This window comes from Trachurus japonicus, chromosome 23 (assembly GCF_045865225.1).
Source record: "Trachurus japonicus isolate A0001 chromosome 23, Traja_1.0".
Taxonomy (NCBI): domain Eukaryota; kingdom Metazoa; phylum Chordata; class Actinopteri; order Carangiformes; family Carangidae; genus Trachurus; species Trachurus japonicus.
The window spans coordinates 23957727-23982400 of record NC_140929.1 but is presented as its reverse complement, the minus strand read 5'-3'; the positions used below and the strand labels follow the sequence as shown (position 1 = coordinate 23982400).

General features: G+C 41.4%; 2 protein-coding genes across 2 annotated transcripts in view; one reads left to right on the top strand and one right to left on the bottom strand.

Moving 5' to 3' along the window:
- Positions 1-294: 294 nt before the first annotated feature.
- Positions 295-5843, top strand: ndufa5 (NADH:ubiquinone oxidoreductase subunit A5). Its single transcript, XM_085769267.1, has 5 exons — positions 295-330; positions 4032-4076; positions 4166-4282; positions 4372-4437; positions 5639-5843. Exons 1-5 carry the CDS (start codon positions 310-312, stop codon positions 5738-5740), a joined length of 351 nt encoding a protein of 116 aa, XP_085625393.1. The 5' UTR covers positions 295-309; the 3' UTR covers positions 5741-5843.
- Positions 5831-24674, bottom strand: part of cog5 (component of oligomeric golgi complex 5) — a 59430-nt gene continuing 40586 nt past the window's right edge. Inside the window, exons 11-22 of the mRNA XM_085769265.1 lie at positions 22610-22691; positions 16380-16584; positions 14640-14805; positions 13601-13696; positions 13279-13389; positions 11541-11603; positions 10683-10786; positions 8461-8698; positions 8298-8374; positions 6784-6910; positions 6596-6675; positions 5831-6282 (exon numbers count right to left, since the gene is read on the bottom strand). Of these exons, the coding sequence (XP_085625391.1) occupies positions 6156-6282; positions 6596-6675; positions 6784-6910; positions 8298-8374; positions 8461-8698; positions 10683-10786; positions 11541-11603; positions 13279-13389; positions 13601-13696; positions 14640-14805; positions 16380-16584; positions 22610-22691 (1476 nt within the window). The 3' untranslated portion in view covers positions 5831-6155. The remainder of the gene's footprint in view (positions 6283-6595; positions 6676-6783; positions 6911-8297; positions 8375-8460; positions 8699-10682; positions 10787-11540; positions 11604-13278; positions 13390-13600; positions 13697-14639; positions 14806-16379; positions 16585-22609; positions 22692-24674) is intronic.

The window sequence follows — 24674 nt, the reverse complement described above, 5'->3', positions numbered from 1 at the left end:
TAAAAACAAATCATTCACATTTATGAGAAACCAAGTGGTTAGATTTAAATTTTCCAGAAAAGAACAGCTGAGCAGGCTTGGTGTTAACAGAAATGCATTATCAGTAAAAATAAATATATATTTTCTTTTAGTCATTTAAGTATAATATTCGTGTTCAACTTTCCATCTGAAAAGAATGAGATAAATCTGTGGCTGATATCTACGTTGACATGAAAACGCCCCCCCCCAAAAAAAAGAGAGCGAGGCCCTGACGTCATATTTATTCGCCGGAAGTTGCAGGCTGCACTAACGTTATTTCCGCTGGGAGGAATGGCTGGGCTGCTGAAAAAGGTACGAGTAGAGGTCACGTCTTTGTATAAATGTCTGAATGAAGTGAACCATTGTGGACCCGTCGGGCTCGTATTAGTCCCACTGACATTGTTTTATAGTTGATGTGGATTAGCGTGGCTGTTTTACTCCAGCAGCATGCAGTGTGTCCGAGACGCTGCGTCGAGCCGGTTAGCTGTTAGCTGTTATGCTAACTCAGCTCGGTTAGTGCAGAGCGACTGGTTCGTGTAGTCGGAGGCTCAGAGGGGACAGTGGTGCTGTGACCGTGTCTGTAGGGTGATGAGACAGTTTTAGCTAGTGAGAACACTAGTTGTGTAGCATATTTTGTAGAACCTTACGGTTCCTTGCGTATAAAGCGGTAGGTTAAGCCCAAAAATAGGCCTTTGACTTCAAGTCATGATGCAAAGGTCCCCTTTGGCATGGAAGTACATTAGGGTCATACAAATAAATATATCCAAAGACACAAGTGAGATCACACTTTGTATCCGAAATAAACACTTTTTTAAAATGTATTTTTACAATTGAGAAAACGCATGCTAAAAGCACATTCCATTTAGAATGTCCATATAAACTCAGGCAGATCCCCTGATGCCTTCAGCTCCTGGATGTGATCTACAGTACAGCCTCTGAGACAACATGGAGCTGCTTGTGTGACAGGATATTGGGTTTTATTAATGTAAAAACATTATTAAAACTATACTGATACTGATTTGTTGAATATCAGACGGAGTGCAACAAATAGGCCTATAGCCTACAAGTAGCCTAGTTAAATAATAAGATGTAATTCTATCACAGTAGTGTCAGGAAAGACCAATTAGCCAATTGTGTTGGTCAAAATATAGGCCTATCTATAACTAGTTACTGCTTGTGTGTGTTGATTTAAAAAAGTTGAATTTACATGTATGACCCATTCTGGGTCATATTAGAAGTCAACTTAAAGTCAAAGGAAAAATGTTTTTACTGTTCTCAAATGTAAAAATGGGTCACATTGGACCCTCTACATTATTTAAGGCTTATATAACCTGATACTGAAATCATTTTACATTGTGCTCCTAAAGTAAACTAACAAATGTTAGTGTAGAGCGCCCTTAATAAGCAATGTTCAGCTTTTATGTACATATAGGGAAGTTTAGGTTTGCAGCTCTCACATAAAGCATATGATTAGGACTGACTTATTTCACCTGCACAGTATAGCTGGCTAAGATCCTCTCTCAGAGTAATGCTGAGAAACTGGTAAGCTTCATTATTTTGGTAGATTTTTACTTTTGTGAATGCTTGTTAATGCTCATCTTATCAATCTCATGATGTTACAGTATCTCTATTTCTTACTTCAAATTAGCCATAATGGAATGTCATGACTGGACTTTAGGCTTCCTATGTCAGTCCACGTCTACAGATTGAGAGGCATTAGATCCCTGTTCATCATTCAAACTGAGAAACAATCCTGAAATATTGCAGTCATGTTACAAATAAGCTGTAGATAACATCCAGGAGCTGAAGTCATTGTAGTTCATAGTGGACATTCTAAATAGAATGTGATTTTAGCATGCGTTTTCTCTGTTAAAAAAAGGCATTTTAAAAACGTGTTTATTTCGGATACAAAGTGTGATCTCACTTATGTCTTTGGATAGATTTATTTGTATGACCCTAAGGTACTTCCATGCCGTAGGGGACCTTTGCATCATGACTTGAAGTCAAACGTTGCTTAACCTCCCTACTAATTTCTTACTTACTGATTGGAAAGCAGGGCACGAGTGGGTCAGTTTACAATATAAATGGATGTTGTAACGTTATCCCATGAATATTAGCAGTAATTACAGCCCTTCAGTTAACATATGACAAACTAACAGCTACGTCAAATAAATAGTAACAGTAATATGACTGTCCGTTTCAAGAGAAGGTTAAAAAGGACGAACGCAGGTTAACTGGCGCTTGAGACGTTTAGCAGTTGTCAGTCACACTTGCAGCCTCAGTGCACAGTAGTATAACACTGGTGCTGCTCCTATGGTGGTGACTTTAGAGGTTGTTCAGTAGGTCTTGATATGAACCACGATCACTGGCTTGCCGGTGTCATGGAGTCTGGACTGGAGGTTCTTGGCGAAAAACATCATTAGTATTTTGTTTACCCCCCATTGTTAGTCTTGTTTGTGTTGTGCTGTTTTAACCAATGTACGGTGTTCTTGAGTGTCCAGAAAGACGCCTAATTAAAAATGTATTATTATTATGTTCTTACACGTATGACTGAGTTTGAGCCGTGAGCTGGTTTGTCCTGAAACCGCAGTGAAGTTAGTTTTAAGTTGGATATTTGACAGACATTCGCTCCTTCTCAATACATTAAAAATTCATAGAAAATATAAGATGTGTTCAAAATGCAATAAAAACAGGTGTGTGTCATAGAGGAGGCTTAGCCCTACCATCCTGTGTTGATTTTGAGTAAACAGGTCACATGACCTGGGAGTTATTGAGCTATAATGTTCATATTTACATTTATTTATGTGTTAAAATGCAATAACAACAGGTGTGTGTCATAGAGGAGGATTAGATCTTCTGTCCTGTGTTGATTTTGAAATAAAATATATAAAAAATTCATGTGACCGGTTGACTCAAAATCAACACAGGATGGTAGAGCTAAGCCTCCTCTATGGCACACACCTGTTTTTATTGCATTTAAACACATGTAATATTTTCTATGAATTTTTAATGTATTGAGAAGGAGCGAATGTCTGTCAGATATCCAACTTAAAACTAACTTCACTGCGGTTGTCCTGAATCCATTCTCACAGTCAAATCCTCACCAGTGTGATGAATTCTGACATAGAGGTTTTCATAACAAGCATAGCAGGTCAAACTGAGCATTAATAGTAATGAAGGTGTGAATGTTAACATGTCTGCAACATTACCATCATATTGATCTTAACACCAGTGCAGCTTTGGTCATGTCATTAGTTACATTTACCCTAGCCCTTCTGTGTCAGTGTTGTGCTGTCCAAGGTGTTACATGCACCTTGGACAGGTGCTTGTAACACCTTGCACAGTACAACACTGACACATGTTTGGTCAATTCTGTATTTGTATTATTTTATTTTATTCTATGTTTTATATCGGCTGGCATTCTTTGTCAAATGTAGGCGTATGAACGGGATATATTTGGGTCTTTTTCGAAACTTTCCCCTAATGGGATTCTTCGGGGCTTTTTTCCCTCACTCAGGACATGTTGAGGATACAAAATCAGTTGAGTTTGCTTCTGTTGCAATTTGTTCAACGTTGACCCCTTTTTTGGCTTAAAATGACTGGACTAGTAGGTGGCTTATAGTACATTGCGTTGAATACTGGCGATTGTAATAGTGGCCTGAGGCCTGGATACAGTTTTCTCATTCAGCATTGTAATGCTGCTACCCACAAGTGTGATTAAGCACACTTGTTTTAAAGGGTTAATTTGATTGAATTGGATATGGGTTACTGTTCTAGCTATAGTAGTTAACAGGAGGATGTTTTCAGTTTATTGTTGGTTAAATCATGTTTGTCTTTACATTCAGATGAAGATCTTGTCATCCCTCCATCTGCAGCCTTGTTTTGCATGTTAACGTTGTCTGAGCACATTCAGTGTTGCACAGAAGGGAGTTTGAGGATGATGAAGTGAAAAGGTGAGTAGGAGCTGAAGTGACTCAGACCTAACAAGTGTCTTTCCTGCTGCTCTTTTCCAGACGACCGGCCTGGTCGGCCTGGCTGTGTCCCACAATCCACATGAGGTGAGAAGCCGCCACCAAACTTTGTCTCTCTGTGCAGAGCTCAGCTCGGTTGACCGTTATTAACAACACAACTCTGCTCTCCCTCTCAGCGTCTGAGGGTCCTCTACTCTAAGATCCTGGCGTCGGTGCAGACCATGCCGCAGGACGCCGCCTACAGGAAGTACACGGAGCAGCTGGTCAGCGAGCGCTTCAACCACGTCAAATCGGTCAGTTAACCGGCTGTGATTTGTGTTTGCATTGTTGTGTGTGAACAGAGGATGGAAGATGAGCCGTTAACATGTCTTTGTCTTCACAGGAGCCCGATGTGGAGAAGCTGGAGAAGAAAATAAACTGCGGTCAAATTGAAGAAGTCATTTTCCAGGTAGGTAGCTGTTATGTTCAATTTCCCCCGGTGCTGTCGGCGCTTTAATGAGGCGCATCATGAACTGAGTGTTTCAGTCTGGTGCAGTCGCTGCTCAGTCAGGACAGACTGTGTGTGTGTGGTGTTGCATAAAAAATAGGTTTAATGTTTATTTTCTGGTCTCATTTATGTTTGAACTCTTGACTCCTCTTAAAGGACAATTCCGGGCAAATTCAACTCAGGGCTGTATTTTCCTAACATTTTAGGTCTAAAAGAAGGAATCTTAAGATTTTCAGTTTAGTTGCTCCTGTTTTGCAGTAGTTGTGTCTGTCCCCGCATCGCCACGGCAGCGATGAATGGGAGCAGATTGAAGTTATGCTGTGTACATCCCTCAAAGCCACAGACGGCGTCAGATGGCAACTCAAACATGCACCGAGAAGTTTATTTACTTGAAGCAAGTCAAGAGTTGATATTCCTGTGTTTATGACACAAACGGGAGCTTCCGACTGCACGTGAACACACCGAGCGTCAACTTGGGTCTCGCGCATATGATGGTTGCAAATGGATACCACTTTTCTTCGTAACAAAAAGACACACCAAAAAACATCCAAATACCTCCATGCTGCTCGTATGTAATGTCCATCTTGTATTGACTGTAACTCAGAGAAGCCACGGAGGACTCTGAAACTTCTCCCAGCCCTTAGTCCACATGAGGGCGAGTAGATAATGAGTGCAATTTGAAGATTTTCAGTTAAAAGAATAGTTCACCCAAAATTCAGATTCCTCCTTTTAGACCTAAAATGTTAGGAAAATACAGCCTCCGAATTGAATTGTCCTTTAAAATATACAACAACAAAACAATGAGCGTGTGACTGGATAAAGTAGTCAACACGCCGCAGCTCGTTTGTTTTGTTTAGACATTAATATAAAACTTACAAGTTGTGTTGATAGGCGAGGGTATTTGATAAACAGCAGCAAGGAGCAGGAGTCTTATTATTGTGAAGTTGCCTGGCAACCTCACAGACATATTGCATAAACTGCAATAAATGAATGCTTCAGTGTTAGTCCACATAAAACCTAATGAGTTTGTTTATGGATGGAATAAGAGACAGACAGGTGTGTGTGTCTGTGTAACACTCCCTGACTCTGCTTTTGGGTGTGTGATAATGAAACAAGTGTACAGAGGTGTTGTTAACGCTGTGTTGTGCTTTGTGTGTTGCAGGCCGAGTGCGAGCTGGCTCTGTCCAGGAAGATGTCTGAGTGGAAACCGTGGGAGCCGCTGGTGGAGGAGCCCCCCCCCAACCAGTGGAAGTGGCCCATCTGAATCCACCTGTGTATACCTGCTGTCATACTGTTTGTGTGAGTGTGTGAGATCCAGACTTCTAATGAAGTCGTGTACAAATAAAAGTCATGGTAATATTTCCCCATTTCATTTCTCCAGAGTCATTCGTGTACATTAGATAGAACACAGTTACATCTTTACAGCTGTTTGTGGAGTGAGAAAAAAAACAAAACCATGATTCAGTCTTACATTGTACCTAATGAGCTGAATAACATTAATCAAGGTGATGATGAACTACAGCTCAGATCCTTCAAAATGTGATATTCAGCTCAAACAAAAAAAACCCATTAACTTCAATATCAAACATCCCCACATAACAAAATCCCTTTAAATTAAATCAAAAGAGTAGAAATGTTGAGTTGAAGCTGCTTCAGTCTTGTAGTGTCACGTCACATCCTCAGGCTCTGCCCTCCTGTAAGCTGCTGGTGGCTTTCTGTAACAGCTGGAGCATGATGGGATAGATGGGGGCGAACTCCTTCCCCTGGCGTGCCCTCACCGACTGCTGGTAGGCCTCCAGAGCACCCCTTAGAGGAGACCAGAGGGAGGACACGGTCAGACATTCAAATCCAGCTTCCTCACATATCACTTTAGGTTCAACCTGGACATGTCTGAGCTTGTGTTCCTCCCTTAGTGAGACCCTTCTGTCACCATGACAACACCTGGACAACCTGTCAGTGCCCTCTGCCTCTGCACTCGTCTCACCTCTCTGCTCCGTGAAGCGTCACTGACATTCACTCCTCACGTTGTTGAGCTGAAACGCTGGTTGTGGTGCCTTTGTGTTTCTTTCAAGACAAACTACACAGAGCGTTGTGTAACTGTGATGAAGAAAGAGGTTACCTGATGAGGCTGAGCCGGTCTCTCTCTGAGGGATGGTCGTCCTGCCACTGGGAGTAGCGAGCGATGGACCACTCTGCTCTCTGTGCGGGAGGGAAATTCAGTCTGTGTCAGTCGCTGCAGTCACAACAACACAAAAAGCTCTCCTAATAATGAATCAAATACAGGTGTGTGTGTGTGTGTGTGTAGACCTGGTGAGGGGACTTGAGCTCAGACGGGGCTCTGGTGAAGAAGAAGTGCAGCAGGGTGCTGTAGGGGATCAGGTCTCCCACAGCTGGACTGCTGGCTATCAGCTCGCTGGTCTGAAACAGCAGCGGCCTGCAACACAGACACACACTGAGCTGTAACAACACAACAACAGTCACATAACATGGGTGGTTCTTCAAATTTGGAGCGTCTGTGGTCTTTATCTGGTCACTTCACTACAGTGATGTGATGGGTCTCACTTAAAGGGATACTTCACCCAAAATCGATAATTCACCAATTGTCTACTCACCGTCATGCCAACCAAGGGTTTGAAGAACTTTCTGAGTCATCAAATCGCTTTAGGAGTTCCGGGGCGGTCTGGCTACCAACGGGTTTACATATAATGGCAGCGAATGATGCTCACTTTCAAATCGTCCAAAACACACACTATGAAACATCAGATACCTCCATACTGCTCATCTGTACTGACCCAAGTGTCCTGAAGCCGCCACATGAAAAAGTTGTTCGGAAAAAATTAATTTGATCTAACTTACTGTCTAAATTTTCCGTGATAATCCATCAACATTCATTCCTCTGAGTGCAACTATAGTCAAATGAATACAAAATCTCTTTTTGGAATTAAAAAACTGGAGGGTGTTTTTATGTTAATGAGCTCTACTGACCATAAAAGTCCAAAAGAAAGTGGGAAAGTGGAGCCAATGAGTTGGAATGAAGTTGATCTGAATAGATGTGAGTAAGTAATGATTGAAAAATAGTTTTATATCTGGTCAATTCTGACTCAGGACTGAGCAGGACAGTTTGTAGTCGACAGGAAGACGCTGTGTCTCATTTTTGGTACATTTCTGTACATGACTCCTGAGACTGAGAATTCATTACTCCTACCTTTACTACTCACGCTTATATTTTTCTAAATGAGCCCATCACCGCGGTGACTCGACTGCAGGCAAATATCATTTCCAAACCTTTAAGCAAACTCTGACATGTGATTTGCATCAGCGGCAGAACAGTGATGCCGTTCATGATGGGATCACTTTTCCCACGTTTGCGTTCCACATTCATCTCAGGAGGAGTTCCTGCTAATTCCGCCATCACATGACAGTAATAACAAGAATGAGGGCGACTCAGTGTCTGTGCAGTGCGGTGGGAAATTAATCTAAACAGTGATAACATGTTTTCATGCTGCTCGACAAACAAATGTGATCTGCAGATTGTGGGAAAAACATAGAAAGCCCTTACAGCTGCTAACATCAGCATTCAAACACAAGTTTTAAAGGCTCAATTATCATCTGATATTATGACCCCACTAATTACACACTGAGCATCTCAGACAGCTCGTTTTTCAGCTGTTATGATGAATGTGGCTTCATCTGAGTGAACAGATTCTTCATCCTGTTTCTATAGCTACACAAATGTCAATCAATACCTCTCTATCTTTGTCTTCATATTAGAATCAGAGAGGAGTGTTTCTCTGGTCTTGGTGATATATGAGCGTACACACCTGAAGGAGCGGAGCATCCTGTACGGTTTCCCCAAATCAGACACTCTCCTGCACAGAGGACCCACTGCCATCTCCATCTGACACAAAAAGACACACAAATGTTTCAGTTACTTGGTAACAGAGAGACAGGCCTCTCCACAGAGCTAATCCAGGTGGTCTTCACCTGAGCGAAGTCGGCGGCCAGCCTCATCTTGCCTCCCTCTCCCAGCGGGCGCAGCAGGCTGGCGTGGCGGACGAACAGCTCGATGGCTCTCTGAGCGATGGACTCGGTGCTCTCGTAGATGAAGTCCACGCACTGGATGTGTCTGAAGTAGTCGCTCATCACCCTGGAGATGAAGCCCTGCAGCTCCTTCATGTAGAGGGAGCAGGGGACATCGGGCTTATCAGGGGCCGACAGAGGCCTGTTGTATTAACAGAAGAAGGAAAACACAATACTATTTAGAAAAGATACTAGTCCAAGATACACACTACACCCTGGCAGTGACACACACACTATCACATTTCTCTGAGGAACATTCAGTGTGGTTGTATTGATATTGATAAGAAGCTCTGTCTCTGCTGTTAAGACGAGAAAACTAAAATTACATTTACTGTTTGAATGTAGAAATATTTTGTGTGTAATGGTGCAGTATTCTATATCTATTTTATTGACTAAGCTAAGATTAAACAAGATAAGACTATATCAATCCCTCAAGGGTGAACTAAGAAAACACACAGACTATATACATCACATACACAAGAATGGGACTAAAATATCAAAAGTACTACTATAAAATAGATATAGAATAACGCACCAGGTAGAATAAATTACACACAAAATATTTCTACATTCAAACAGTAGTACTTTTGATATTTTAGCCCCATTTTTATTTAAGGTTGTGTATGTGATGTACTATATAGTCTGTTTTTTCTTAGTTCACCCTTGAGGGATTAATAGTCTTGTCTTATTTTAATCTTAGTTTAGCCACAAGTTTCACCCTGATCCCAAACAGCTGAGATCAGTTTCCTATCATAAAATACAGTCAAAAAAGTAAAAGAATAAATCCATACCACTACACGTGAGTCTATCCACCCAAAAAAAAAATCTACACACAACACACTTGTTAACCTTTTTATTGAGGCTTAAAGATGTGTGTGTATACTGTGGACATAACCCCCTTTGAGTGACAGGTGGGAGCCATCGGAGTTGGCTGGATACTCGGTGTTACCTCAGCTGATCTGAGCTACATGTTTGTGGTGTTGATTCAGGGGATTTATGTAAATATCAGACAAATGTGCAGTTAGACGACACAACGCAATGAAGTCTGAGCTCTTGTTTTTGATGTAAGAGAGATTTTAGTATTATTATTCTATTCTATAGACAGGAAGGTATCACAGACTTGGCTTATTATTTCCTGGTTCCTCCAGTCAAAACACAGGATTCTTGACTTCCTGAAATTGTTGCTGCATGTTTGAATTTGAATTTGAATGTATTTATTCAGGAGATGAACCTGAACCTTGAGATGAATGATCTCATTTTCGAGGGGGTCCTTCCGCAAAATGATACAATAATACAAAGTCAAGTAAAGAAAAAAGAAATACAGTGAAACACATTACAGGACTTGTAAACACACACACCATTTTGTGCAATATCTTGTGCAACTGGGTGTAATGCGCATCATGCAATACAACCTGGTACCTATGCACTCCTGCACTTTAGCACTTGTCACTTTAACCCAGCACTTATGCACATTATCTCCAAGAACAAAACTCTTGTGGAATGTGTTTGTCAATATATTTAATCATTGTTATAGTCGCCTTTTGTCCTTTTGTGTTGTCTACATTATTATGTGTACTGTTATTGAACTGTTTTTATGTTTATGGGACTCCAGATGGAAATTAGCACCCTGCTACAATCCGGCACATTTACATGTTTTTTTGTTCATTAATGAATAAATAAACAAATTAAAAAAAAATAAAATAAAATAAAAAAAAGGCTCTCCTAACCCCAGCTAATCCACAAACAGCCAGATATCAATTTAGTGATATCCATGCTTTCAAATGGGGGAAAAAAAAAGAAAAAAATGAGAGAGTCACAAAAAATTACAGTTTATACGAAAACAATCTAAAAATCTAAGAAGCAACAGAGATATGAACAGGGAAATGAATGAGAAATAAGAATAAGACAAAACAAAAAGATAAAATAAAATACAGGGTTTGCAGATTAGAAGTGATGCCTTGAAACCATAAAGAGAAGTAATAGACCTAAGCTGTCATTGGAGATCCATGTTCCAATCAGACGGAGCTTTGAACTGAAATGAACGACGACCAGATTCTTTAGATATTCTCGGAATACAGAAAAAGAGGTGATGTGTATGTCTAAGGCTGTATTGTATAGCAACTGACCCTGAGAAGTCCTCCTGGTGTAGTGTGATGATGATGGCCTCTATGGAGTCGCTGACTGACTGCAGGAGAGGCTGCACTGCACTGCTCATCAGGGCCTGGACGCCCTGAGTGACAGAGAGGGAAACAGGCTGATGTAAAGCATGGAGTGTAACGTAACAGCATGAGAGAACAAAGAACAAACCTGACCTGACAACAACACAAAGACAACAACACAGGTCGTCAAGTGGGCAGCAGCTATGTGCTGAGGCTATGACTGATGACTGATATGAGTGCGTCAGCATTTGCGTGTTTGATTGTGTGTTGACGACATCAACATCAACGGAAATTCAGTGTGTGTGTGTCAGTTTAAACCAAGCAGCACAGGTCTCATCAGGAAAAGGTAAAAGTGTCTCTATAATAATAATCTGATTGTTCCCGAGCTGTGTGACCTGAGTGTAATGGTTCTATATTAGTGGTCCAACATGGGAACCACATCTATGACTGTACGTATGAGCCAGGGCAGCTGTGACCTGACTGACAGAAACTTTTTAATAAAAAGACTGAAACAGAATCAAAGCTAAATTAACACAGCTGAAGGCTTGAAGTAGGTCTGACACTTAATAAAAGCCTCCACTGAGGATTTAATTAACTTTACACGTCCCAGTTTTCTAATTCACAGTTGAGACAAAAAGAAAAAGTCAGAGGAAGTTGACATTTTTTGTAAACTGAGAAGAGGCTCCATTACAATAACCAACCACAGAAGTGAGACAATATTTCCTGGTAATGTTCATGAGATTAGGAGGATGTTTTTTTTTTTTTTAAACAGTTAAAACATGAATAAGAATGAAATAGGAAGAAATAAAATTATTGTCGTCAAACCTGCAAAGACGAAGACAGAGCCTCTGCAGCAGCTGGAGGACACGACCCCAGACCCGAAATAATCTGCAAAGTCAAACACAGAGAGAGACACATGCAAAAGAAAAAAGAAAAAAGAATGAATTAATTTGTATGACACCTTTTAAAACATAAAGTATTAAAAACACTATAATGCTAATTTACAGTGGTTTCATGTGAGATTTTATGTGCAGGTTCTTTCTGAGCTGCTGGAGCCATTTAATACTGCAGAGCTCCACAACCTGAGGCACAGTTCCATATGAATGAAGGCACTTAATCACAGAGCTGTGTGAAGTAGTGCTGGAGTAGTTATATCATTTATGAATGAACAGAGAGACAGAGTAGACAGAAGTCAGTGCATGCAGCCTCGTCTACTGAAAATCTGCTCCGACACAGATTCGGAAAAAAAATCTATCATTTCTATTTCTGCTTTGTCATTGTTTAAAGGGATAGTTCAACATTTTGGCAAATTGGCCCGTTGCCATAATCCCAATAGTTTTAGGAGTAGGTTTGTTACCTTTAATTGTCGGTGCAAGCTGTTTTTAGAACGGCGGAGCAGAGCCGTGAGCTGCTCAGAGCTACGCTACGGAGGCTAAAGGGATTTCTTGGTCATAGCTTGCACCGACAATTAAAGGTAACGATCCTACTCCTTAAACTATTAGGATTATGGCAATGCACCAATTTGCCAAAAATGTTGAACTATCCCTTTAAGTTCAATATTATATTATCTATTATTTCTATTTCTGTTTTGTCATTAAGTTCAAGTAGCCTCATAGGTCCAAGCTGTGAATGAAGCTTTTAACTGTGTTGTAGAACCTGTATCATAGAACCGAGTGAAACACCAAAGACCAGAGAACGACACCTATGTGTTGTAACCTAAGAAAGGAAGTCTTTAAATACTTAAACAGCACTTTGTAGCTTCCCTTCCCTACTATTTGTTCCTCCATCCCCCCTCCCACCGCCTACCTGGAATTAATTCTCCCTGTGTTTTCACACAGTAAAATGTTAAAGCTTTAAGTTAAATATTTAATGCCTCGGTAATCTGTTTTTTTTTTTTTTTTTAACGCTGTTAATCAGCCGGGCTGCTGTGCCAGCGCTGGCCATACATCTTTAATGGAGGGGGCTGAGAGAACACACTGCACCCTGCGGACGTCTCTTTCACGGCCCTTTAATCTCCTTCACTGCCGTACACATGGATGTGTTACATTTCAATACAGTGGGAAGGTAATGCTCAGTAATCAGCAGACAGATAAGAACGGGGTGTGTAGCTGAATGAAATCTGCCAATTAATATACAATGAAAAGAGTGATGCTCAAACCACACAGACGCTGCTACTTTAAAAAGACAGTTAAAGTGTCTGTGTTGTTTTATAAATAAAACAGCTGTCTCTGAACAGACAGTAAATCCCTGTGTGATTCCTGCAACATGTTGAAATCCTGTCAGTGTGTGTGTGACCACATCTTTAATGCTGAATGAAACAGATTTGATTAAATAACAGCTGCTTATAATAAGCTTTTTAAAAGTTATAGGAAATAATCACATTGTGCTGAAGACTGGCTGCAGCTGTGATCAAGATTCAGGCGTGAACTAAACCTTTTTTTTAATTCCTTTTAATAAATGAGAAAGTCTGTGTGACATTAAAATCTAAATGATCACAGTCATTTTTAATGTAGCTAACCCACACTGTCACAGGCACAGTTAGATTGTTAATAATCCTCCTCACCTTAGCGACGGCCTGATGCAGACGGTAAAGGGAGTTGATCACAGCAACGTTCCTCCTCTGGCCGTCCGTTAACGGACCGATCACCTGACTGGCATCGCCCTGAGTGCACAACTGTGGACAGACGATCGATTGGTTAATTGATTGATTGACAGGAGACACACAATGAGGCGGGCACGTCAGTTCTCCGCAGACTCCACCGAGTTGACGAGCTAATTACAGAGAGGAACAAATGGGGCCTCTTAGGTAAACAGACGTGGTTTTTAATTCCAAATTTCAACACACACACACACTCTCACACACAGATGCACAATGCTGTACACACCAGCTGTTCAGACTTGACGCAGAAGAGCTGGACCGTCTTGGCGGCGTTCTTGGCCACAGCCAGGGACAGATCTGGATCGACTGATGCTACATTCAGCTCACTGCAAACAAACAAGCAAATGAGACAGATTCTCCATTTTAAATCATATAACCTGGCTGATCACCAAGCTATACACTTGAGCTGCACTCCCTCACGTTCTTTACCACTCATGGTGTTAGGGAGACCAGTGTCTTTTTTGTCCGATCATGATGACAGATCACATTTGTATTTGGGGAAATTACTATTTTTTTCATGACATTAATGTGTATATTGTCTAATTACTGAGAATTTCACAACTTTGTTTGATTGTCCTCTTATGTGCAATGGGGTAGAAGGCGGAAAAAGGTTGATAATTCAAGTGTTTTTTAATTTACAGCTTCAAAAACCCTCCATTTCTCAGTGAGAACCTGCCTCAGCCTCTTTCTGAAACCATCAACCCGCAATCGCAATTTACAACGGGTCGAGTGTAAAGTGCGAGAGGGAGGGAAGGGGAGGGGCGGGGCGGGGTGGAGCAGATCTATCTCAAGCTCTCTTATGTCATTCTCCTCACAGCTACTGTCACTTGAGAGGAGACGTGCCAAAAGTGTGCACAGTTGTTCCCATTTCACGATCGGCGGCGCTTCTCCTTCTCTGCGATGGCTGAGTGTCGACCCTCCTCCTGCCTTCTAGTGAGCGGCTATAAACAGTCACATGTGCCGAGGGAGGGACGGAGATGAGAGGGAGAGATGCACTCGAGGGAGCTGGGATGTATGTAGGCTTCTATTGATTTAAATGGAACACGCCTCTTGTGTCACACCCGACCATATGGAGTGTTACTTTGTTCCCACCTGTGGCCTGCCACATGTTTTTCCATCATTTACCGTGTAAAAAATAAGAACTTTATAACTGCCTGAGCTAGTGAAATGTCTGGCAGGATAAATCAACAGCTTTTTAAAGGTGCTGACACACTGTTGAGTGGCAGTGGGGGCTCAGCGTGGAGCGGCGTGCGGTGCCGGTGTACGTGCCTGCTGATGGTCTTGATGATGCTGTCCAGCTCGTCACTGGAGGGGGGGTTGCGGCCGCCCATGGGGAACACCAGGTTGATGGGGTCAAAGAGGCGGGAGAGGGACTTGGAGAGGTAGGCCGCCTCGTACGGCTGCAGGGAGTCCTTCAGAGCCTTCTCCGGGCTGCACACACACACACACACACATAGAATGAGAACACACATCAGTTATCAAATATTTTTGGCATCTCTGTGAATAATAACCTTTTAGTTTTATTACTTCAGAAAACATCAAGAAGAATTATATATATTTGTTTTTAATAAGAAGAGTAGCACTAATTAAACAAATTACAAGAAACCAGTTAAAAGATGACAATTTAAATAATTCTAAATGGAAGGATCTGGTTAATGAGATATATGTAATGGAGAAAATAACAATGAGAATTAGACATCAAGTTTGTGTTTTTGAAAAAAGATGGGAGAAATGGGTGAGATATATAACAAAGGATGTGTAAAGTATCTTCAATTGTAATTGATGTATTTTCTGCCGTACCTAGTGCATATATTTTATGAAAATGTATTTTTTTTCTTTTCTTTTATTCTATTTTTATTATTATTATTTTTACTTTTTATAATGTCTGATTACTTTACTATGTTTTTTGTTTGTCTGTTTGTTCATTAAAAGAAACAGATAATTAAAAAAAAAAGAAAAAAAAGAATGAGAACACAACTGATGGTACAGAGCAGAAATGTAGGAGAACAGATAAGATCAGACAGCATCGCTTTTAATGTACAAAAGTCATTAACGCTATCATAATATGATGATGAGATCATCTATAATCTATAATCATACATACAGTATCCTCTCACTGGCTAAAATATCAGGGCTGATATTTATTAATGGAGCACTGACATTAATGGAGACAAAACGGCCCGGCGTCGCATCCTGTTATTGATCAATGCAGACATGATACTGGAAGTGTGTGTGTGTGTGTGTGTATGTGTGTGTGTGTATTTGAATGTGTGTTGCGGTGATTGACAGGTGTGTACAGTAGCTGACTGTGTGTGTTTGTGCTCACGTCTTCACTCCCACTCTGTCTACCCGTTACATCACTCCTTTGTTCTTCACTCTCTGTCCCTACAGTCTTTTCATACACTTGTCACTCAGCCACAGACGCACTAATCCCACCCTCCTTGTTCTAACACCTTAAAGGAATAGTTCACCAAAAAATGAAGTAGTCCAACAAATTCCTTATGAGAGTCAATAGCGCCCGACACAAAAAGGTTGATAAAACTAACCCTAAAAATGTCCTAAATGATGTAGTTTAAAGTAAACTGGACTATATCCCTTCAGGACACTTGGATTGCAGCTGACAAGCAGTAAGGAGGAAGATTAGAGGGTTTCTGTGTAGTTTTATGGGCTTTTTCGTGTTGGGCGCTATTACTCTCCTCGTATAAGGATTCCGTTGGACTACGAACCGGCCTCCCGGGTCTCCAGATGCACTTTAAGGAATAAAAAACTCCGGAGTATTCATCAGCATGGGGGTGAGTCAATAATAACTGAATTTCATTTTTTGGTGAACTATTCCTTTAAACTCAGCATCAGAGTATGCTGATGCTGATTCTGTGATTCTGTGTCGTTCCTCTGACTGCAGAACTCCTTGTCCTTTGTGTGTGTGAGTGATGTACTTCTTCATGCTTTAGTTCAGTAATAGTTTTACAGCTGAGCTGAAGGAGAACAAGCCCCTAGCTGATCACCTGTAGTCCTGTTTGCCGTGCGTGAACAGGTCCTGTCCGTCCGTCTCCGTGGCCGTGATGTCCAGAGACGCGTCCATCCCCGCGCCGACCGCCAGGGCTCCCTGCAGGCTGGCACTGTACTGCTGCAGCCGGCGCCACAGCTCGTTGTAAAGTCGCAACAGTTTAGGATACTCCCCTTCAAACGCTTGCTTCAAGAAGGACGAAGCTGGACAGAGGCAAGGACAGAGGAAAACATCTGATTACATGTGACAGTGGAGAAAAAAGTGGAAGGACTCTCATTAGATCCACACATCGAGATATTAGATTATAAATTTACTACATTACACAATGATTCTGTATCAGATGATTGTGTCTGATGTGACAGGTGCTAGCTAATGCTAACACTGCTCTGTCTATTGGATTTATAGAAAGGTGTTTTTGTTACTTCAACAATTGTATACTTTATAATACCTAACATGTTGCATTCAGCTTATTCTGTGGCACCTGAACAGTTGATGTACACTACCAGTCAAAAGTTTGGACACACCTTCTCATTCAATGTTTTTTTTTTTTTTTCATTACTTTCTACATTGTAGATTCAAACTGAAGACATCAAAACTATGAAGAAACACATATGGAATTATGTAGTTAACGAAAAAGCAATTTTGGTTTTTCAGAGTAGCCACCTTTTGCTTTGATTCCAGCTTTGCACCCTTGACATTCTGTCACCAGCTTCATGAGGTTTTCCAACAGTCTTGAAGGAGTTCCCAGAGGAGCACTTGTTGGCTGTTTTGCCGTCACTTGGTCGAACTCACTCAAACCATCTCAGTTGGGTTTAGGTCAGGTGACGGATAACACTTTTGTTTTAACACTTTTGTGTTTACAATATAATTCTAATATGTTCCTTCATAGTTTTGATGCCTTCAGTATGAATCTACAAAGTAATAAGTAATAAAGAAATACCACTGAATGAGAAGGTGTGTCCACAGTTTTGACTGGTAGTATAAGTTTAAAGGGTTATTTGTAGGTTTTCTCTGCAGCCAATCATTTCCAGTAGTGGGTTATACAGGTTAAAGATGATAGGCCCTGTGATCAACACTATGTCTTTAAGTCAGACTGGAGGCTACAGTCAATTTGTGTTGGTGAAGACAGGTTCGGTTAGCATGCTAACTTCAGTGGAAGGACAGATGTGGCAGAGACAGGAGTGAACAGTGGCTCTGCTCTCCACCTCTGGACACAGTGTTGGTGAGCAAAGGAATGAATTTAACACTGACAGTGTAGCCAATAGCAAAACATACAGACAGCTCCTGGCTAATGAAAAGAGATGTGTTTTCTATTTCTACGAACAACAGTATAATGAAGATGATCTCCCTGCAGAAGTGCCCTCCTTCCATTACCAAATAAAACTGAGTTGAAGTGTTTATGAATATGTTAAACCTCTGACTTGCAGCCAAGCAGCACTGGCACAACCGATATATCAAATTACAAACTGTTGGGTTTTTTTCCACTTTTCTTTTTTGAAAACTACTCACTGAGCCTTTGAAGTGAGATGTTTTGCAAGTCACTACACATCATCTTGGTTTAAAAATAAAAAGTTCTCCACTGCCGAATGAGGACACGACACTGGAAAGGCTGGAAATAAGTGAGAGGTGGACGGAACGTCAGCTCTGGGATGGATTTACATCATGTCTTAACAGAAGCAGAGAGGTGAGAAAGAGAAAAGGGAAGAGGACTGGTTCCAGTGTACAGCAGCATCAGATCTCTCACATTTCACATATTCTAGTATTTGAGATTTATTTCATTTTATATTCGTGAAATTGTCGTTTTAAAATCAAATAGCTACACTCAATGACCCATAATGACAAAGTGAAAACATATACTTTTAAATATCTGCAAATTAAAAATCAATAACGGAAATTTCAACACCTTTCTGTGGCACTACACACACACACACACACATATATTATTGATTTTAATCAGGAGAACAAGCAGCAAAGTGAAACACATCACACATCCTTACCCTCACTGAACCTCTCCAAACACACAACACGCACCAACACACACAATGACAGCAATTGCAGGTTTTTCAGGAAAGTGTGAGAATGAAGCCAAGTATGTTAGCACGCAGCCAAACGCGCCTCTCCTGTTCTCACTTTATCTTCCCTGCAATCAGACAACTCGCTGCCTCCATATGATGTGTGAGTGTGTGTTTGAGCGAGAAGAGAGAAAGATATTATTGATGGCATAATTAAGTCTTTCTTTCCCCGTCTTACAAAGATTCCCTTGTACACCCACTGTTCATTTATGTATTTGTTTTTGCTGTTTTTTAAAGGGGGAGGTTGTCGTTTCATTTGTTGCACAATTGAGCGTGGAGAGACTCTGCTTTGATGGAGGACAAAGAGAGGGATGATCAGTGAGCTGAAACAATAATCAGCGCTAATTTGGTCCAATTCCTGACAAGTACTTAGCCCCCCAAAAATGATCAATTCCTCTAATTGATGTCTCTGTGCTGCAATCACTGACTTCGGTTTTGGAAGCACACTCCCTGCATTCGTGTTCATGTTGGAGCTTAGCAACAGCGCAACGGAAAAGATGCTGGAATGTGTGGATGCATTTTAACAAACGCTTCAAATGGCAAATGTCAGGAAAAATGTGACAAAAGCACCAGTGTGTCTCAGAACTGTGTGGCACCGCATGTTATTAATATAGACCGCAGGGTTGTATGCACCCCCACCTCTCAAGTCAATACCAGAGAATCACTCAGCTAACATTAGATCCATGCAGGCTGTCTGACTAGATATTTCCCATTTCTCAAAGATGAATATTCATGTTTGTTTGTCAACTTTCAGCACAAAGACAATCTGATGTGGGAAATAGTGCAACTGTGTCACAAATCTGGCTGCATGAAATCATAGTGTAACTAACTGAACTAAGGTTCACACAACACTGACTTCCTCCCTCCTTCCAAAGAAAATGCATAATTAAAAATCTATTTTGAGTCAATAATTACAGGCATATACACACATATATATTTATAAAGTAGATCCTGTGTATATCATATGTCATGGCTCACACACCTACTGTGTAAATCAGATATTTTCCGGCAGCTGCATCGGACCCTGAATGCAACTTCAGTTGTCCACAGCTGATGTGATTGTCAACTGGCACAAGCTTGGTTTTGCAAATAATAGCAGTGAGTGTGGGTGTGGGTGAAACATTTTCTGCGGGTTTTTTTTTTTTTTTTTTTACTGAAAGCCTTTGAAGAAAGAGAAGGCTGATAGATTTTCATTGTAAAAAGATTAGCAGTAAGTGTTGACTTCAGATTGATCCCTTAGATCCCTCAGTGTTCCAGCAGCAAGTCAGAAATAAAACATAGGAGCTAAATATAAAAGGACATAAATCACACTATGAATACACAGTGTATATATACTGTATATACGTATATATAGAACACACAAACAAATATCAGCCAGGAGTTTGAGATCTAAGATTTAACTGCTTCAAAATTACATAATATGTATGTATATTATATAATATGTAAACACACTCTGGGTCGAGCAGTTCACTGCGAGTAGATTTGGCACCTAGCAGTCTGAATAATTATAAATACTAATAATACTAATAAAGTAGGGAGGCTCAGGCTGTCTCTGTATATTCCAGACATGTGTGAATGTCGACTGACTGCTCAAGCAATCTGATGCTGCAGTGTGGGTGTAGCGGCCTGTAGCTGTAGGAGCTGCTCAGGTGAACCAGGGACAGCAGGTCGGTCAGGTGTCCCATCCAGACCCTCACTTTACTCATGCTGTGATTTATTCTGCTGCCACACTGCAGAAAAGATGCTGGCTGATGACTTCAAAGTGGACTCTGACTGCAGGAGGACCTCAGTGTGTACAAAGGACAGGCTGTTGTCCCTCTGGTCCAGAGTCCAGAGTCCAGAGAGTGGCTGGCATCAGTCTGAACAGTCAGTGATGAGGCCCCTGGACTAACTGGCCCACTTCCAGTCCGCCCCCTTAAGACTCGAGCCCTGAACCCTCACTGACTTAACCAACGTCAGCTGTCAAGAGTCCGGAATGGAACAGCACTTACCCCTACTTTTCCATGTTTCCCACATTCTGTGTCATAAACTATAAACTGTTTTCTTGTCTGTAACAACATCTATGTCACGTCTGTCCGTCCTGGGTGAGGGATCCCTCCTCTGTTGCTCACCCTGAGGTTTCTCCAATTTTTCCCTGTTAAAAGGGTTTTCCATGGAGTTTTTCCTCAGTCGATGTGAGGGTCTAAGAACAGAGGATGTTGTTGTATTGCCATGTAAAGCCCTTTGTGACAAACTGTTTGTAAAAACGGGCTATACAAATAAAATTGCCTTGCCCCTTTTCATGTTACCTTGACAACAAAATGTTCTTGACTCTGTCCGGTCTGGGACTGATAATTTACCGTTTACTTTCAGCATGCACAAGGTGTGTGAGGATCAGATCTGATCAAATCATCATCAATAATCACAAACTACACACAGTTGTGTCGAGCAACGTTAATACTGACAGTAAACTTTGTTTTGTTTATTTTATTTTATTTTTTTTTACAATAAACAATAAAGAGACATGGGAGCTCCCGTCTACGTTTGTTTATTTAACGTCCTTTTGTTTTCACGCGCGTTCCAACGTCATTCCATGTATTTGACTTCCCAAGGCTATGCACTGTGGGTAATTTCCTTACGCTAAGTCAGCATCGGTGCTGGGGGCAGAAAGCTCATTCACTGACTCACTGACTTGATGATCTGACAGTGGAACAGCCTTCACACACTCAGGGACTTCCCATCAACGCGCCTCTCAGTCAGTGAGTCCGTTAAGGGGTCGGACTGGAACTGGGCCACTCTCTTTCAGGTCTGCCATGTACAGAAATGGAGCCAATATGGTTCCATGTGTGTCCTGCCCACCACAGCCTGGCACTCATACATATTCTGGTCTATTGGAGTGGTATAGCTGCTCATCCAGTGAGTAATCTGCTGACCCAAACCCATCCGCTCTGTATGTTCTTCCTCAGCTTTAGTTTGTTGGACGGTGATGAAAGCACTGGAGGAATCAGAAAACATGATTCTCACAATGTTTCCCAGTTTTCCCATGTGATGCCTGTGTGTCCTCCACCCCTGAGCATTTTCTCTCTCTTCATTAGCTGTGATGCCAGCGCCTCTGGTCCGGAGTCATTCACTTCCATCGGCTGCACAGACTTTGGCGCTGGCTGGCTGGCTGGCTACCCCCACAGGACTTACAACTTTCCTGAGGCTTAAGCAGAGATTGGAAATGAGATGGACAACCCCACACAGCAGGTTGGCTGGCTACTCCCACCTGCAGACTTTTTGGAAACCTTTCTGGCCTCATTTTAGTTCAAGACTAATTCCTTCCTTCCCCATTTTAAAATCTCATCAGATTTTTTGGTAACACTTTACTTGAATAGGTATTCATAAGATTGACCTACACTGTCATAACCATGACATAACAGCTGTCATTAACATCAATGAATACTTATGACAGCTGTCGTTAAGTGTCATTCGGTAAGTTATGTCACTTTTAATGCAAAGTTGACATTGTTTGAGATGTTTTTGTTCTGACAACTTGACATAAAGACAATTTAAACTGTCATAGCAGACCTAATTGCCAAACTTTAAAAATTATGTCAAGTTCTCATAACAAGGACATCTCAAATAATGTCAACTTTGCATCAAAAGTGACATAACTTACCGAATGACACTTAATGACAGCTGTCATAAGTATTCATTGATGTTTATGACAGCTGTTATGTCATGGTTATGACAGTTTTATGTCAATCTTATGAATACCTATTCAAGTAAAGTGTTACCGATTTATTTTTTTTATCATTTCGGGTTAGAATTATCATTGTGTGCTTAAAACAAACCGAGGTTGTAACCCAGCCCGTCACAGTCTCAATATGAGGCTGCTGATGCTCCGATTGCTCCGTGAACAACAGGCTATTTATTACTCACAGCCCCATTGATTTCCTGCTGTTAACCGAGCTCTTGTTACAGCCTGATGATTATGGCTCACTAAATGAAACCTCCTACTAGTTGTTTGTGCTGCTGCTGCTGGTGGTGCAGCAGCCATCTCCAGGTCTGTCTGGAAGAAACCTGAAAGACTCCCGGTCCTTTGAGCGATCAATTTACCGCTTTGAAGAAAACGGCTTTGATATGTAAACGGTCAGCAAACGGTCAGGGGAAAGGGGAACAACTCGGCTCTTACCTCCGGTCGCTCTGTGAAACTCTTGGCTGAGTGTGTTGGTTACGTCGGTCCAGAAGGTGTAGAGGATATCAGGCTGACCGTCCTGTTATCAAGGAGACACAAGAGAAACTCACTGATTATCCAAGTTCCTTCAAGGCCTAACATGTGTTTGATCAAGTAATGGAAACAACTACAATCAATATCTTCCTGATCAGACGCTGCTGTTTGTCTGATTAAGTCTTTAAAACTACAAAAGCTGAGGCTGCATTTGAACACGACTAGCCTGTCTCATCTTAAATGTGGCATAGAAATGTGGCTTTCTTTTCCTGGGTGGATCTCTCACGGCTCAACAAATCCTCAGTCAGTCCTCATAAATTATGTAAATAATATGACAGCAAACAATATGGGCCGAGATCCCCGGGGTTACACTTTAAATATAATTACTGGGTTTCAGTTCAGTTCAACGGCCTTAAATCCTCAAGTTTCTGTTAAAAAAAAAGGGAAAAAAAGTCCAATGCTGTCAAGGTTGCTAGGCGACAGGAGCCATGCTTTACGATGCAACGGTTAGGGAGGCGGTAACACTAAGACATCTCCTGTTTCATTTCAGTTCAGCCTTTGTAGACGAGGGGCCACACTTTCATACACCACGTCCTGAGGATTTGGTCCCTGAATTATTATTGGATGTTGTTTTGATATACCTACATTATTTTGCCAATTTGTTAAAACTTTAGTGTTTCTACTGCTTGAACCCTGATCACATGAGAAGACTCAAGACTAATCTGCACTACTGTGATGTTAAAATGTGTGTGAAGTGGAACAGAAAAAATATTTTGAAATTGAAACAAATGGCCCTGAATGATAATTGCACACTTATAGCTAAATCACAATAGTCACTTTGTACTATATATTAAAATCTGAGTTAGTCAGTGCAGATATCCATCCATACCCAGCTGCTCTGTGTAACTTGTACTGGATAAAATAAAGAGCAGTGAGTGCTGCCAGACAGGCACGGACACCAACGCACAATCACAGTTCAGCACACAGAGCCTGACTAAGGAGAGTGCTTTAATTATTTAATGGAGTTGGACATGTGAGTCTGTGTTTTCTCCTCTAATCCTCTATTAGAGAAGCCTGCTGCCAGGTCTGCTACCCAGCTGTCTGACCTCTCCTCCACATCCACTACATCCTCACTTCCTCCACCTTCTGTGCCGCCACTCTGACCTCTGTTATTCACTTTTCTCTCATAATGAACCAAACACATGTGAGTGAAATAGAACAGGTGGATTTTTTTTGTTTTTTTTAGGTGAGAGTCCTTTTTTTACATTTCCTATGTTAACATGACAAAGCCTCCAAAACAAAAAAAACAACCCATGCATATATATTTTGTCTTAGTTCAGTGTGGGAGCAGTTGACTTCCCATTCCACTGACTGACTGTGAGCCAAACCTCAGCACCCAAGATCAGTGTCGGACTAATCCCTGTAGACAGGCTCCAACATCTGGTGGAAAGCGTGAAACCAGAACAGTGCAGGGTGTTGAAGCAGCAGATAATTGCCCTTTGTTTTGTAAAGATGTGTTCTGACGATCACATGTGACTGGAATGTTCTGGTATCAACATATGAAGTCATGCAGCGTGTGCTCGGAGCAAAGAGGAAAAAAGAAAGATGGATGGAAGAATAATACTAATTTAATTTTAATTTCTGAACAAAGGGCCCGGATTTACACAAAGATGGAACTACAGCCTGATCACAGTACAAACCAGCATAACATCAGCTGTAAAGCTGACAGCCAACCACAGCCTGGAGTAAAACAACCTTATCTCATGCAGTGTGTTAATAGTCTGGCAGCAGAGTTCTGCATTTGTAGCAGCACGGGAGAAATTTCTCCTGCTGAGAGCTGAATGAGAGGAGTTAACAAATATCAAAACAAAAAAGAGAGAAGACCCTGAGTATGAATGATCTTCACCGAGCCCGTTCGTCAACTCTAACTGCTGATGCTGCCGCTGCTCCGGTGTTTTTCTCTCACTTAGGAACGAGGTGTGGAGAGTTAATTGCCGTCACATGAAGACGCCATGATCGAGGGGAGAGG